Raw genomic sequence first — 13,823 nt, forward strand, 5'->3', positions numbered from 1 at the left:
CCTTGAGGAATTCCACCATGATTTCAACAATTTCCATCCCACCACCAACCTCAGCCTGGTCCAGTCCACACAAGAGATCCACTTCCTGGACACTACAGTGCTAATAAACAATGGCCACATAAACACCACCCTATACCGGAAACCTACTGACCGCTATTCCTACCTGCATGCCTCCAGCTTTCACCCTGACCACACCACACGATCCATCGTCTACAGCCAAGCTCTGCGATACAACCGCATTTGCTCCAACCCCTCAGACAGAGACAAACACCTAGAAGATCTCTGTCAAGCTTTCTTACAACTACAATACCCACCTGCAGAAGTAAAGAAACAGATTGATAGAGCCAGAAGAGTTCCCAGAAGTTACCTACTACAGGACAGGCCTAACAAAGAAAATAACAGAACGCCACTAGCGGTCACCTTCAGCCCCCAACTAAAACCCCTCCAACGCATTATGAAGGATCTACAACCTATCCTAAAGGATGACCCAACACTCTCACAAGTCTTGGGAGACAGGCCAGTCCTTGCCTACAGACAGCCCCGCAACCTGAAGCAAATACTCACCAACAACCACATACCACACAACAGAACCACTAACCCAGGAACTTATCCTTGCAACAAAGCCCGTTGCCAATTGTGCCCACATATCTATTCAGGGGACACCATCACAGGGCCTAATAACATCAGCCACACTATCAGAGGCTCGTTCACCTGCACATCCACCAATGTGATATATGCCATCATGTGCCAGCAATGCCCCTCTGCCATGTACATTGGTCAAACTGGACAGTCTCTATGTAAAAGAATAAATGGACACAAATCAGATGTCAAGAATTATAACATTCATAAACCAGTTGGAGAACACTTCAATCTCTCTGGTCACGCAATCACAGACATGAAGGTCGCTATCTTAAAACAAAAAAACTTCAAATCCAGACTCCAGCGAGAAACTGCTGAATTAGAATTCATTTGCAAATTGGATACTATTAATTTAGGCTTAAATAGAGACTGGGAGTGGCTAAGTCATTATGCAAGGTAGCCTGTTTCCTCTTGTTTTTTCCTACCCCCCCCCCCCCAGATGTTCTGGTTTAACTTGGATTTAAACTTGGAGAGTGGTCAGTTTAGATGAGCTATTACCAGCAGGAGAGTGAGTTTGTGTGTGTATGGGGGTGGGGGGGATGTGAGAAAACCTGGATCTATGCAGGAAATAGCCCGACTTGATTATGTAAAGAGTTGTCACTTTGGATGGGCTAGCACCAGCAGGAGAGTGAATTTGTGTGGGGAGGTGGAGGGTGAGAAAACCTGGATTTGTGCTGGAAATGGCCCACCTGTTGATCACTTTAGATAAGCTATTACCAGCAGGACAGTGGGGTGGGAGGAGGTATTGTTTCATATTCTCTGTGTGTATATAAAGTCTGCTGCAGTTTCCACGGTATACATCTGATGAAGTGAGCTGTAGCTCACGAAAGCTCATGCTCAAATAAATTGGTTAGTCTCTAAGGTGCCACAAGTACTCCTTTTCTTTTTGCGAATACAGACTAACACGGCTGTTCCTCTGAAACCATTCATAAACCAGTCGGAGAACACTTCAATCTCTCTGGTCACGCAATCACAGACATGAAGGTCGCTATCTTAAAACAAAAAGACTTCAAATCCAGACTCCAGCGAGAAACTGCTGAATTGGAATTCATTTGCAAATTGGATACTATTAATTTAGGCTTAAATAGAGACTGGGAGTGGCTAAGTCATTATGCAAGGTAGCCTGTTTCCTCTTGTTTTTTCCTACCCCCCCCCCGCCCCCAGATGTTCTGGTTTAACTTGGATTTAAACTTGGAGAGTGGTCAGTTTAGATGAGCTATTACCAGCAGGAGAGTGAGTTTGTGTGTGTATGGGGGTGGGGGGGATGTGAGAAAACCTGGATCTATGCAGGAAATAGCCCGACTTGATTATGTAAAGAGTTGTCACTTTGGATGGGCTAGCACCAGCAGGAGAGTGAATTTGTGTGGGGAGGTGGAGGGTGAGAAAACCTGGATTTGTGCTGGAAATGGCCCACCTGTTGATCACTTTAGATAAGCTATTACCAGCAGGACAGTGGGGTGGGAGGAGGTATTGTTTCATATTCTCTGTGTGTATATAAAGTCTGCTGCAGTTTCCACGGTATACATCTGATGAAGTGAGCTGTAGCTCACGAAAGCTCATGCTCAAATAAATTGGTTAGTCTCTAAGGTGCCACAAGTACTCCTTTTCTTTTTGCGAATACAGACTAACACGGCTGTTCCTCTGAAACCATTCATAAACCAGTCGGAGAACACTTCAATCTCTCTGGTCACGCAATCACAGACATGAAGGTCGCTATCTTAAAACAAAAAGACTTCAAATCCAGACTCCAGCGAGAAACTGCTGAATTGGAATTCATTTGCAAATTGGATACTATTAATTTAGGCTTAAATAGAGACTGGGAGTGGCTAAGTCATTATGCAAGGTAGCTTGTTTCCTCTTGTTTTTTCCTACCCCCCCCCCCCAGATGTTCTGGTTTAACTTGGATTTAAACTTGGAGAGTGGTCAGTTTAGATGAGCTATTACCAGCAGGAGAGTGAGTTTGTGTGTGTATGGGGGTGGGGGGGATGTGAGAAAACCTGGATCTATGCAGGAAATAGCCCGACTTGATTATGTAAAGAGTTGTCACTTTGGATGGGCTAGCACCAGCAGGAGAGTGAATTTGTGTGGGGGGGTGGAGGGTGAGAAAACCTGGATTTGTGCTGGAAATGGCCCACCTGTTGATCACTTTAGATAAGCTATTACCAGCAGGACAGTGGGGTGGGAGGAGGTATTGTTTCATATTCTCTGTGTGTATATAAAGTCTGCTGCAGTTTCCACGGTATGCATCTGATGAAGTGAGCTGTAGCTCACGAAAGCTCATGCTCAAATAAATTGGTTAGTCTCTAAGGTGCCACAAGTACTCCTTTTCTTTTTGCGAATACAGACTAACACGGCTGTTCCTCTGAAACCTGTAAAGATAATGCTTCCCATAGCACTCTCACCGCTGCCTTTAAGTTCTTCCCCTTTGATCACCACAATAAAGAGTACCTCAGGGAGAGCTCAGTGGCTTCCCTTCCCTAAAGTGGGTGGAGTTCAGCAGTTAGGATGAAAAAGGGCAGTGTTGGGCAGTCAGAGGAAATTTTACATCTTTAAAACCCTCTGATTCCTGCTCTCAAAAATGCCTCAGGAAAATGGCCTTGCTATACTACTGTGGGGTCTGCCAGTGGCCCCCCTCCCCCAGCATCTTGTATCAATGGTGCCGCAGAGAACACAATGAAGGTCCATAGAGGTGTATAATAGGAATGATATGGAGCATTGTGGGCACTATGAAACTAAAAGTTTTTGTTAGGATGGGTAAGGTATTGTTATATTCCCTGTGACTATGGCCATCTCCCCAGTAGCGGAGTTAAGGTTGTGTGGTGTGTATGGTCTAGGAGAGGTTACCTTAACTGTGCCTTTCCTTGTTCTCTGGGGGTGAGTCTGTGAGGAGTGCATCTACTAGAAGGAGGCAGAAAGGGGGAAGGGACCCCAGAGTCCCTACCCCACATCCGTGTCCAGTGAAGGGGCTCTGCGTGTTCCTCTGTAGCATAGGAGACTTGCAGAGGTGTGGAATCAGAAAATCCCGTGAAGATTAAAATAGCTTGAAAGAATAGCTCCGAGAGGTGTGAACCACCCCATTCATCCCAATGGGTGTTCTTGTCCCTCATCTCAACAGTGGGTGCCTATGGCTTGCACTGAACCTGCTTCTTCTCAGTTCCCCTAGTCTCAGCGTGGTGTGACTGTGGCATGTTCAGTGCATGCTCCAAGAGAGGTCCCAGTTTCAGTGCTGTGTTCCTGTGCTAGGCATCAAGAATGCCTGTTCGTAGTTCCCCCTAACCCCCAGTCATATCTGTGAGCCCGTGTTGTGCAACAACTTTGCTCCTTTCAGTCCACTCAACACGTAAGCCCGCTAGTCTCTGTGATGTTCCTTCAATGGGGCATCTCACAATAAGTAAAGTGAAGCAGCTAGACAAGTGTTTGCAGGATCAGGTCCGTATACTGTCACAGTTTTGGAATCCTCTGCAAGTTTATTATGTCTGAAGTTTATTATGTACAGAATTCTGAATTGAATTTTTTTCAGATTTTTTTAAAAGTTGTAAATATTTCTCCTAAAATACAGTTAAGGATCTGAAAAAGTCAGCCTGCACAAAATATAGTATCTCCCAAACCCAAAAGCATCCATTTCAAAGTGGGAATTATTTGAAGAAAACCAGAAAATTGCTCACACATTTCTTTTCTACATGCATCAGACATTCCCCATTATTCCTTGCATAGAGCAAAATGAAAAGGAGTACTTGTGGCACCTTAGAGACTAACCAATTTATTTGAGCATGAGCTTTCGTGAGCTACAGCTCACTTCATCGGATGCAAACCGTGGAAACTGCAGCAGACTTTATATATACACAGAGAATATGAAACAATACCTCCTCCCACCCCACTGTCCTGCTGGTAATAGCTTATCTAAAGTGATCATCAGGTTGGGCCATATTCTCTGTGTATATATAAAGTCTGCTGCAGTTTCCACGGTATGCATCCGATGAAGTGAGCTGTAGCTCACGAAAGCTCATGCTCAAATAAATTGGTTAGTCGCTAAGGTGCCACAAGTACTCCTTTTCTTTTTGCGAATACAGACTATCACGGCTGTTACTCTGAAACCTGTCATAGAGCAAAATGTGAGACTAATTTTCTGGTTTCCTTCAAATAGTTTCTGTTTTGAAAGTGCTGCATCTTTTTGCTTGCTTGGTATGCCTGGGGCTCTGCTTTTCTTTTTTTCTAGCCAGATATCAGAAGACAGATGTATGTTGAAAACAACTTTAAAAAGGGATATTAAACATTTATTTAGGCCCTGGTCCTGCAATTGGATCCATTCAGACAGGACAGCCCAGAGTCTGTTTGATGTAAATCCTCATTGACACAAGTCTGATTGCATCCATCCTTTTGCAGGATTGAGGCTTTTAGTGCTCTTTTCAGCTCTTACAGGAGCTGAATTAACTGCTCTGAAGTCCTCTGTTTATCTGAGTCAGGGGACAGCCATGATAGCAGCAGGCCAGGCTTCCCACACCCTCATGCTGTGCTTGCTCTGCCTGTTCCGTTTTATTAGAAATGTTTATATAGATTTAAATGAAAATATTTTTGGTTTGATTTAAACATCCCCCTGCAGTGTTTGCAAGACAATCTCTGCAGTTCCCGACATGAGAACCTGTGAGTAACATTCACTATAAAGAAGTGGGGGGAAATCACACCCTTTAACAAAGACATGCATACACACATATATGAAATATTATTGTATACAGGATGGGACATGTAGCATTGCACGGGGAAGGTGTTTGGAGACCTCTGGCTGGAGGTCAGGCAATTAATCAACAGTGAGAGACAGAAAGATATGTGACCGCACCCTTTGCAAGGAACACCTACAAAAATCTCTATCCACTACCCGCGCTCAGTAATCTAGGTGAGAGTTATTAAGTGGTTTTATAAGGTTTATTTTTAACAAAGGCTAGGAAGATTTGTAAAGTGCGAATCCAAAATGAGGGACTGTCCCTCCAAAGGAGTGAGATTTTGGCAGGGCTGCCTAGCTTGAAGGTCTGACTTAAGGCAATCAGCACAAACCACCGGGGGCTCCTAAGAGTGTGTTCCAGGATGGGGCAGTTGATACCTCGTCAAGCTTGTATTGTTATCAGCTGTCTCCAGACTGACACTATTTCACATTTCGCAGCTCCTCCCCCTAGCCCCTTCCACGAAGGCTGGAAACTATTTGTTTAATGAGTACTTGTGGCACCTTAGAGAGGAACCAATTTATTTGAGCGTGAGCTTTCGTGAGCTACAGCTGTAGTGTAGCGTGAAGTGAGTCGTAGCTCACGAAAGCTCACGCTCAAATAAATTGGTTCCTCTCTAAGGTGCCACAAGTCCTCCTGTCCTTTTTGCGAACACAGCCAAACACGGCTGCTACTCTGAAACCTATTTGTTTAATGAATGCAGGGAAGCTGATTTCAACCATGCTACTACCCCAGCAGCAGCCCGGCTCTCTGATGCGTCTTTCAAATGTTTTGGTGTCTGCAAACTCTAAGCGTGCTGCAATGATCTTTGCTCTCAGGAGTGATCTACTTAAGGCAGCGGGCGCCCGTCGCTGCCGTCGCACCGCTTCTGTAGGCAAAGTTCCCCACGCGCGTGTGAGCGTTTGCGGGATCAGCCGCGCAGCGGGCACCAGGCAGCTTGGCCCTTGCAGAGGGAGCGGTAAGAGCAGAAGGAAGCAGCGATGTGTGTTGCCACACGGGCTCTCTTTGCGGCGGGACTGCAACATGGCTGCTCCCATGCCATGAAGCAGGAGCTCTGCAACCCTGGGGCTGAACTCCTGCTTTCGCCTTCCTAGCAGCCTACCTGCACGGCTGGCCCCGCGCCTCTGGGCCGGCCAGGGTTTGGGGGCAGAGCCGAAGGGCGTGAAGCCTCCCCTTTGGAGTGGATCATGTTTTCCAAGGCCTTCAGGGTGAAATCCAACACTGCCATCAAAGGGTCTGATAGGTGAGTGGATTATGTTAATTTCACGCCAGGCCCACGGTGAGATTTCTAGGGTAGCTGGCATGAGTTACCTTCTGCTGCGTTGCCTGGTTAGGTCAGGTGCAGACACAAGCTTGAACAGGAGCGATTTCGAAGAGGCACGAGTCGGATTTTACATCTTGCTGAAGAGCAGACCGCAATATCCTGCATTACAAGAGGGGGAGGCTTATTATTATTTTTTTTTTTAAATGCCATTCCTGAGAGTCTGCAACGTATCGCCTTCCTCATAACTGAAGCTAGGCTGTGGATTCTTTTTCTGTCGTGTTGGCATACACGCGTTGCCAGATGGACTGCACCCAAGGACGGGTTACACAGTCCAGCTGAAACAGATGGGCTTTAAATAATGTGGCAGTTTCTGAGTCATGTTGTGAGGCAAATTTTGAAGGCTTTTTTTTTTTTTTAAAGCAGGAAAACCTCCCTTACCGTATTTCTGCTAGCCTGTGGAAGTCTATTTGTAATATTTTGTGTGATGGCGCAGTGAACGTATTAATATGTAAAATATTTGAAACACAGGGTGGGTGAGGGAATATCTTTTATTGGACCAACTTCTGTTGGTGAGAGAGACGAGCTTCCGAGCTTACACAGAGCTCTACAGAAGTTGGTCTAATAAAAGATATAACCTCATCTCCATACTATCCGGGGACCGCATATTTTAAATATTTGTAATAATACAAACCAAGTCCACTAAGAGCCTTACAGCACAAAGGTAGCGTTCACTAAATTCAGTCAATACTGGTGTTTAACTGAAGATGCCTTCATAGCAAAACAAAATTTAAATGTTTTTACATGAATAACTTATCAGCCTGGGGATGACATCGACTAGCTACACTGTAGTTTAAAACCCCGCGGGCCCTGTCTCTGCTAGGATTTTACATTGAGATAACTGTCTTAAGTTAAAACAACAAGGAGTCCTTGTGGCATCTTAGAGACTAACATTTATTTGGACATAAGCTTTCGTGGGCTAGAACCGGCGTCATCAGATGCATGGAGTAGAAAATACAGTAGACAGGTATAAATACACAGCACGTGAAAAGATGGCAGTTGCCTTAGACACCAGCATAGGACCTAGCCACATCAGCCACACCATCAGGGGCTTGTTCACCTGCACATCTACCAATGTGATATATGCCATCATGTGCCAGCAATGCCCCTCTGCCATGTACATTGGCCAAACCGGACAGTCTCTATGCAAAAGAATAAATGGACACAATCAGACATCAAGAATTGTAACGTTCAAAAACCAGTAGGAGAGCACTTCAGTCTCCCTGGACACTCAATAACAGACTTAAGTGGCCATTCTTAAACAAAAAAACCTTCAAAAACGGACTTCAATGAGAAATGGCAGAACTAGAATTAATTTGCAAACTTGACACCATCAAATTAGGCCTGAATAAAGACTGGGAGTGGCTGGCTCACTACAAAAAAGAATTTTCCCTTTGTTGATACTCACACCTTCTTGTCAACTGTTGGGAATGGGACATATCCACCCTAACTGAATTGGCCTCGTTAGCACTGACCCCCCCGCCCCCCCCCCCCCCCCCCGCTTGGTAAGGCAACTCCCATCTTTTCATGTTCTGTATATTTATACCTACCTACTGTATTTTCCACTCCATGCATCTGATGAAGTGGGTTTTAGCCCATCGAAGCTTATGCCCAAATAAATTTTAGTTTTTAAGGTGCCACTGGAGGAACCCCTCCTTGTATTTACTGATATAGACTAATACAGCTACCCCTCTGAAGCCTGTCTTGAGTTAACTATCTCATAGTAAACACGTACTTTTTTAGCAGTGAAGACATAGCTTAAGTTAACCAATGGCCTTTACCTGAAAGAAGGCTTGGGGTCCCAGTTCACTGTGGCCGTGTACATTCGTGTTGTCACTTACACCCGTGCAAAGTGAGTGTAGAATTCTACCAGTCTGATTTGCTCATGTTTTACTCCCAGTTTGTGCTGGTGTGAATGACCCCAAAAAGGTTCAGGACAACCACAAATCGGGCCCTCCATCTTCAGATAGATGCGTTTTTACTAACAGCTTTGCTGATGTAGAATTGTATGTTTGTTTGTGACCGTTGAAGAAGGGCTTCAGCCTGCAAAGCAGGTGGAACGTGGCCTGAATGAACAGGAGGCAAAATGTGAACTGACTATTACCCCCCAGCTCCTGTCCCATTTTTTCACAGTTGCTATCTGGTCAACCTACCCCTGGAAGACCTCTGCGTACCCCTGGTTGAGAACCACTGCATAGCTAGGATCCCACCTGAGCCCATGTCTCCTTAGACATGACTAGTCTCTGCCTGTACCCTGTCCTTTAAAAATTAAATTAAATTAAAAAAAAAACACCCTTCCTTTTGCTCAGCACCGATTTATCTTTACAGGAGGAAATTGCGAACTGATGTTGCCGCAGCTTTTCCCTCCCTCAGCAGTGAACAGCTGTCAGAAGTTGTTCCAAACAGAGAGGAACTCAACGTAGTCAAACTGTATGCTCACAAAGGGGATGCGGTCACGGTATATGCCAACAACAGGAACCCAGTCCTTTTTGAAATGGAGAAAACTCTGTATCCAACAGGTATGAGATATGAAATAGAATATCTTTCCCAACCCTTCCTCCCTCTCAGACATAAAACTCTCCTACAAGTTCTGTACATGCCCATGTATTCAAGGTACTTGTATATGCCATTACTATAGTATCTGAGTGCCTCACATTCTGTAATGTATTTATCCTTACAATATCCTTGTGATGTAGGGCAGTATTATCCCCTATTGACAGGAAACTGAGTCACAGAGAGATGACTTGCCCAGGATCACACAGGAAGTGTGGGGTGGAACAAGAACTTAAACCCAGATCTCCCAAATCCTAGGCTACTGTCCTAACTGCTGGACCATCCTTCCTTTCTGGCCCCCTTACTGTAAGGCACAACTGCCATGAGTATGAAGTTCAACCTTCTTTATGTGGAATTCGGTGCGTGAAAGACTGAATTACCCTGATAAAATATGCCGGTCCATTGTTTTTCTCTGCCCACTCAGTGACTCTCCCATGTTATCATAACAACAATTCAGGTCAAAGCATCCTTGATTTAAAGAAGACAATGTCAAGATGTCCATAGATCATCTATCCATCCTTTTTTAACATCTACTGGAAGCTTGAAATTGAAATGTTAGTATTTTAGTTTGTCCGTTGTGAGTATCTACTGGCTTGTTGTTTTGATGCTGCTGGGCTGTGCAGCCTGATTTGTTGACCATCCATGTGAGAGAAGAATCTGGCTAGTTATAGTCAAGGGTGTGCTGCTGTAATTGTATTACTGGGGCTTGAAGATGGAGAGAAGCAACAGCTAGAGAAATCTGTAATGTCATGTTTTTAAAATCCGTTTTCTTTTGGACAGTTTATACTTTGTGGTCCTATCCAGATCTTCTTCCAGCATTCTCAACATGGCCCCCAGTGCTACAGAGACTAGCAGGAGGAGCAGGTAAGAGAATCAAAACACAATTACTTTGTGATACGTGTGTCACTTGCCTTGGGAAATTCATTCTTCTAATCTGTACTTTTTTTTTTAAGCTAATTTTTCTAGTGCAGGACAAGATTTTTAAGATCTTTAAAAAAAAAAAAAGCAGAAACTCACTGTTCAGAAGGGTGCACTGAAAGTGTGGGGGGGGGGATTGTTTTTTTGGTCTCCTTAAAATGGAAAACCAATTAGCAACAAATAGAGTTTGCGAACTAAATATATATATATATATATATATAGGTCAATCTGTTCAAATGCGTTGATCCTTCCCATCTGATGGCTCTAGAGTTGGAATTTTGTCTGTTGTTCCTCTTCATGCATTGGTTAGAAAGATATTGATTTAACAGCCATTAACTGGGACACTGAAGTACGTGTTTCCTCATTCTGTAGCGTTTGTTGTAATTAACTTTCACAGGGTAACTAAATTTAAATGCTTTCATTTTGCTTTGCTTTAAGGGATATCTCTCTCTGTCTGAATTCAGTTTAAGCAGATGCCACTACATGTGCATATATTAAAGCTGGGCCCTGGCTGCAATCTCAGAGCTGATTCCCCGCTCCCTACATTTCGGATTGTGCACATCCTGTGGGAGTTACATTTAAATCCTTGGCTCTGAACTCAGCCCTGTGGGTCAGCACCAAAACCAGAAGAGTGTCTGGTTTTCCAGAATCCACTGTAGATACCATTCAGAATCCACTTTGGATGCTGGGTCATGCCATTCTGAGCTGAAATCTCATACAGCTCTCATGAGAGCTGTGTGTCCCCAAACCTTACTCCTGGCTTGACCTCAAACCTAAACCTGATCAGAATCTGAATGCTGTCTTCTCAGCATGTGTGGGGATGTGTGTCAAGAAGGGGGCTGCCTTTCACCCACCACATAGCCTGCCTCAGGTGGAAGCAGCACTGCAGTGGTACTTGAGGCCCTCTGCTTTGGGTGCCTGCTGCTTTATAGCCGAGGGGCCTGTGTGGACAACAGCCCCTGGTCCTGTGGCCTGCCACTGACATAGACAGCTGAGGAGTGTGTCTAGCCACTGACCGCTGTGACCGAGTTTGCACGGAGAAGGTCCTGTTGGTAGGAGAAGGAGGCTGATTAAAGTGGGGTTCAGGTCACTGGTCTCCCTTGGCAACCAGGCTGCCTCAACTGACTTCTGAGCCAGAGCCAAAGATGAGAGGGTGGCCCTGGAGACAGTAGCCATCATAGCAGGGGGGAGGGGCAGAGACACACTGATGCAGAAGCCTCTGGAAAGGGGGTGAGACTGCAGCAGCCTGGAGCTTGGGAGCAGGGAGCCAACTGTTGTGGTAAAGCCAAGGCAGTGCCACTCTGTACTATCTCTTCATTTGGCTCTAAGCATCCAGCCAGGTATTTTTGCCTTTATCGTTTGCTAGATATGTTCTGACATGTTACTTACTTCATCCTGTAGCACTGAGACCTTTGTGCGGCTCCTTCCCTTGCTCAGGAATTTCACAAATCAGTCACCATTTGGGAGCTAGGCTTGGATGCATGTTGCAGTGTTAGATTTGATGAAAGCTGCTGTAGCCGCAAAAAAAGGTGTTTGCTTCTGTGTGGGTATAAAAATCCATGATGCTGCGGAGCAAGGGGCCTGAAGTGTCTACTCGGATCAGACCACTCAGCCGTCCAGCCCTGCTCCTTGCCTCCGTCGGTGGCCAATATCCCAGGCTTCCGAGGTAGACAACCCTTGTAACCTACGATGGGAATGGTACAATGCTGTATTTGGCAAGGAGAGGGTTAACGCTGTGTCCCTGTGCAGTGGAAAGGTCACAGCTGCCTTCAGCTGGCCCAGCTGAGGCTAATTAGGCAATCATCTGTGCACCCTCAGAGAGCAGGACACTAAGGGGCCTGCACTGCCTTGTAGAAGAAGCTAGAACCTACTATCAGGATGAAAGAGAAAAAGGTTAGCTGGAAACACCCTCCTTTATTCCTCCCTCTCCTTTGCCCATGCCCTTATTTTAAAAATATGGGCTCAGTTGAGCTGCCCAAAGCCTTCCTGCTTTGGCTAATTTAATTTAACAACCGGGCTTGTTAGAGGGCTTATTCCTTCACCCACTTACTTCCCTGGTCCTTCTCGCATGAACAGAGAGCAACAATACCTGAAGTCCAAAGGTGCAAACAATTCGATGTTTATTGGGGTGAACTTCCAGCAAGCATGATTCCAATTTCCTTCCTTAGTATCCTCCTTCCCAGCTCTGACACCACAGAGCCTTACACCTGTGTCCCTGTTCCCATTCCTACCCTTAGCCAAACATGATTCCAATTTTCTTACCCCCATTCCCTGTTCCCATCTCCCACTTTAGCAAAACGTGATTCCAATTTTCTTACCCCCATTCCCTGTTCCCATCACACACACCCACATGCCCACCCCCACCCCACCCCCAGTCACTTCCTCATTGACTACAGATTATATAGTGACAGGTTTCAGAGGAACAGCCGTGTTAGTCTGTATTCGCAAAAAGAAAAGGAGTACTTGTGGCACCTTAGAGACTAACCAATTTATTTGAGCATGAGCTTTCGTGAGCTACAGCTCACTTCATCAGATGTATACCGTTCACGGTATACATCTGATGAAGTGAGCTGTAGCTCACGAAAGCTCATGCTCAAATAAATTGGTTAGTCTCTAAGGTGCCACAAGTACTCCTTTTCAGATTATATAGTAAAACTTGTTCTGCTTAGCTATACCTTAACCAATCATTTTCCTGAAATTTAACTAACCAATCCTAACATATTGTAACATGATTATGTAACCAATTATATCCCACCACCTTAATTAGTTTACACCCAGCAAAATTAATTATACAGCAGACAGGAACAATCACAGAACCAGACAGAGATTATACAGACAAACAATAGCAAAGTGGGAACTATAATGACAAAACAATACAGAAGTAAGGATTTCACATCCCAGCTATTGATAAGTGAGTTCTTGCCAGACAGGATGCTATCAAACTAAGTTTCCTTTTACATTTTCTAGGCACTTCCCTTTCTCTGGAGGTGATAGGAATACAGGACAGGATTGTATTCCTAACAGCCGAATAGCACCTTATTTCAGTGTGACTAGTTTGGAATGTGAGGATGTGACTGTTTGCTTCCCAGCTTATGGCTGCCTCTGCTGCTTAGCCAAAGGCCTTAGCCTAAGAACAGGGCCTCAGACTGTCACAGTAAGAGAAGGCCCTTACACCAGCAGACAGTGATTTTGATTCTTTCTTTTATACCTCTATCACTAGCCAAGTGATAAGAATACACCTAAATTCTTTGAGTATAGGCCTTTACAGACAGGCCTGAATATCTATATCCTAACAGGGCTGAATGAAGCCTTTTGACAGTAATGTACTGGATGGGCTCCTGGCAGAGTGTCTGAGCCCTGTTTTCTTGGTGCAGCATTTGCAGTGTTGGTGTGCAGAATTAGAAGCTTTTGGTGGAGGGCTTTACCTTTGAATCCATGGTGAGGGGCCAGCTCAGAGGTATTATGGGAAGGGAATCTTCTTCCATATGGAAAATACTCTGTGTGTGATGCACACGATTCCAAGTAGCTTTGCCTTTGTCAGCAGGATTGTTTTAGATAAGAGGCTGTGGTCTTGATCCACAAAGGTATTTAGGCTTTTGACTTCCATTGATTTCAACAGAAGTTAGGAACTTAAATACCTTTTCTGGATCTGGGCATATGTGTCAATGGTGCTTCTA

The 13,823-nt window shown here is 44.9% G+C and overlaps 1 protein-coding gene across 2 annotated transcripts in view; it reads left to right on the forward strand.

Annotated features, from left to right (window-relative positions):
- The first annotated feature begins 5,914 nt into the window (after positions 1-5,914).
- Positions 5,915-13,823, forward strand: part of EIF2D (eukaryotic translation initiation factor 2D) — a 31,135-nt gene continuing 23,226 nt past the window's right edge. The window contains exons 1-3 of one of the 2 annotated variants that reach the window (XM_048826934.2): positions 5,915-6,597; positions 9,004-9,194; positions 10,009-10,092. In XM_048826934.2, the coding sequence (XP_048682891.2) occupies positions 6,542-6,597; positions 9,004-9,194; positions 10,009-10,092 (331 nt within the window). In that variant the 5' untranslated portion in view covers positions 5,915-6,541. The remainder of the gene's footprint in view (positions 6,598-9,003; positions 9,195-10,008; positions 10,093-13,823) is intronic. The other variant, XM_048826935.2, reaches the window with a different exon arrangement.

Source organism: Caretta caretta, chromosome 21 (assembly GCF_965140235.1).
Source record: "Caretta caretta isolate rCarCar2 chromosome 21, rCarCar1.hap1, whole genome shotgun sequence".
NCBI classification, from domain to species: domain Eukaryota; kingdom Metazoa; phylum Chordata; order Testudines; family Cheloniidae; genus Caretta; species Caretta caretta.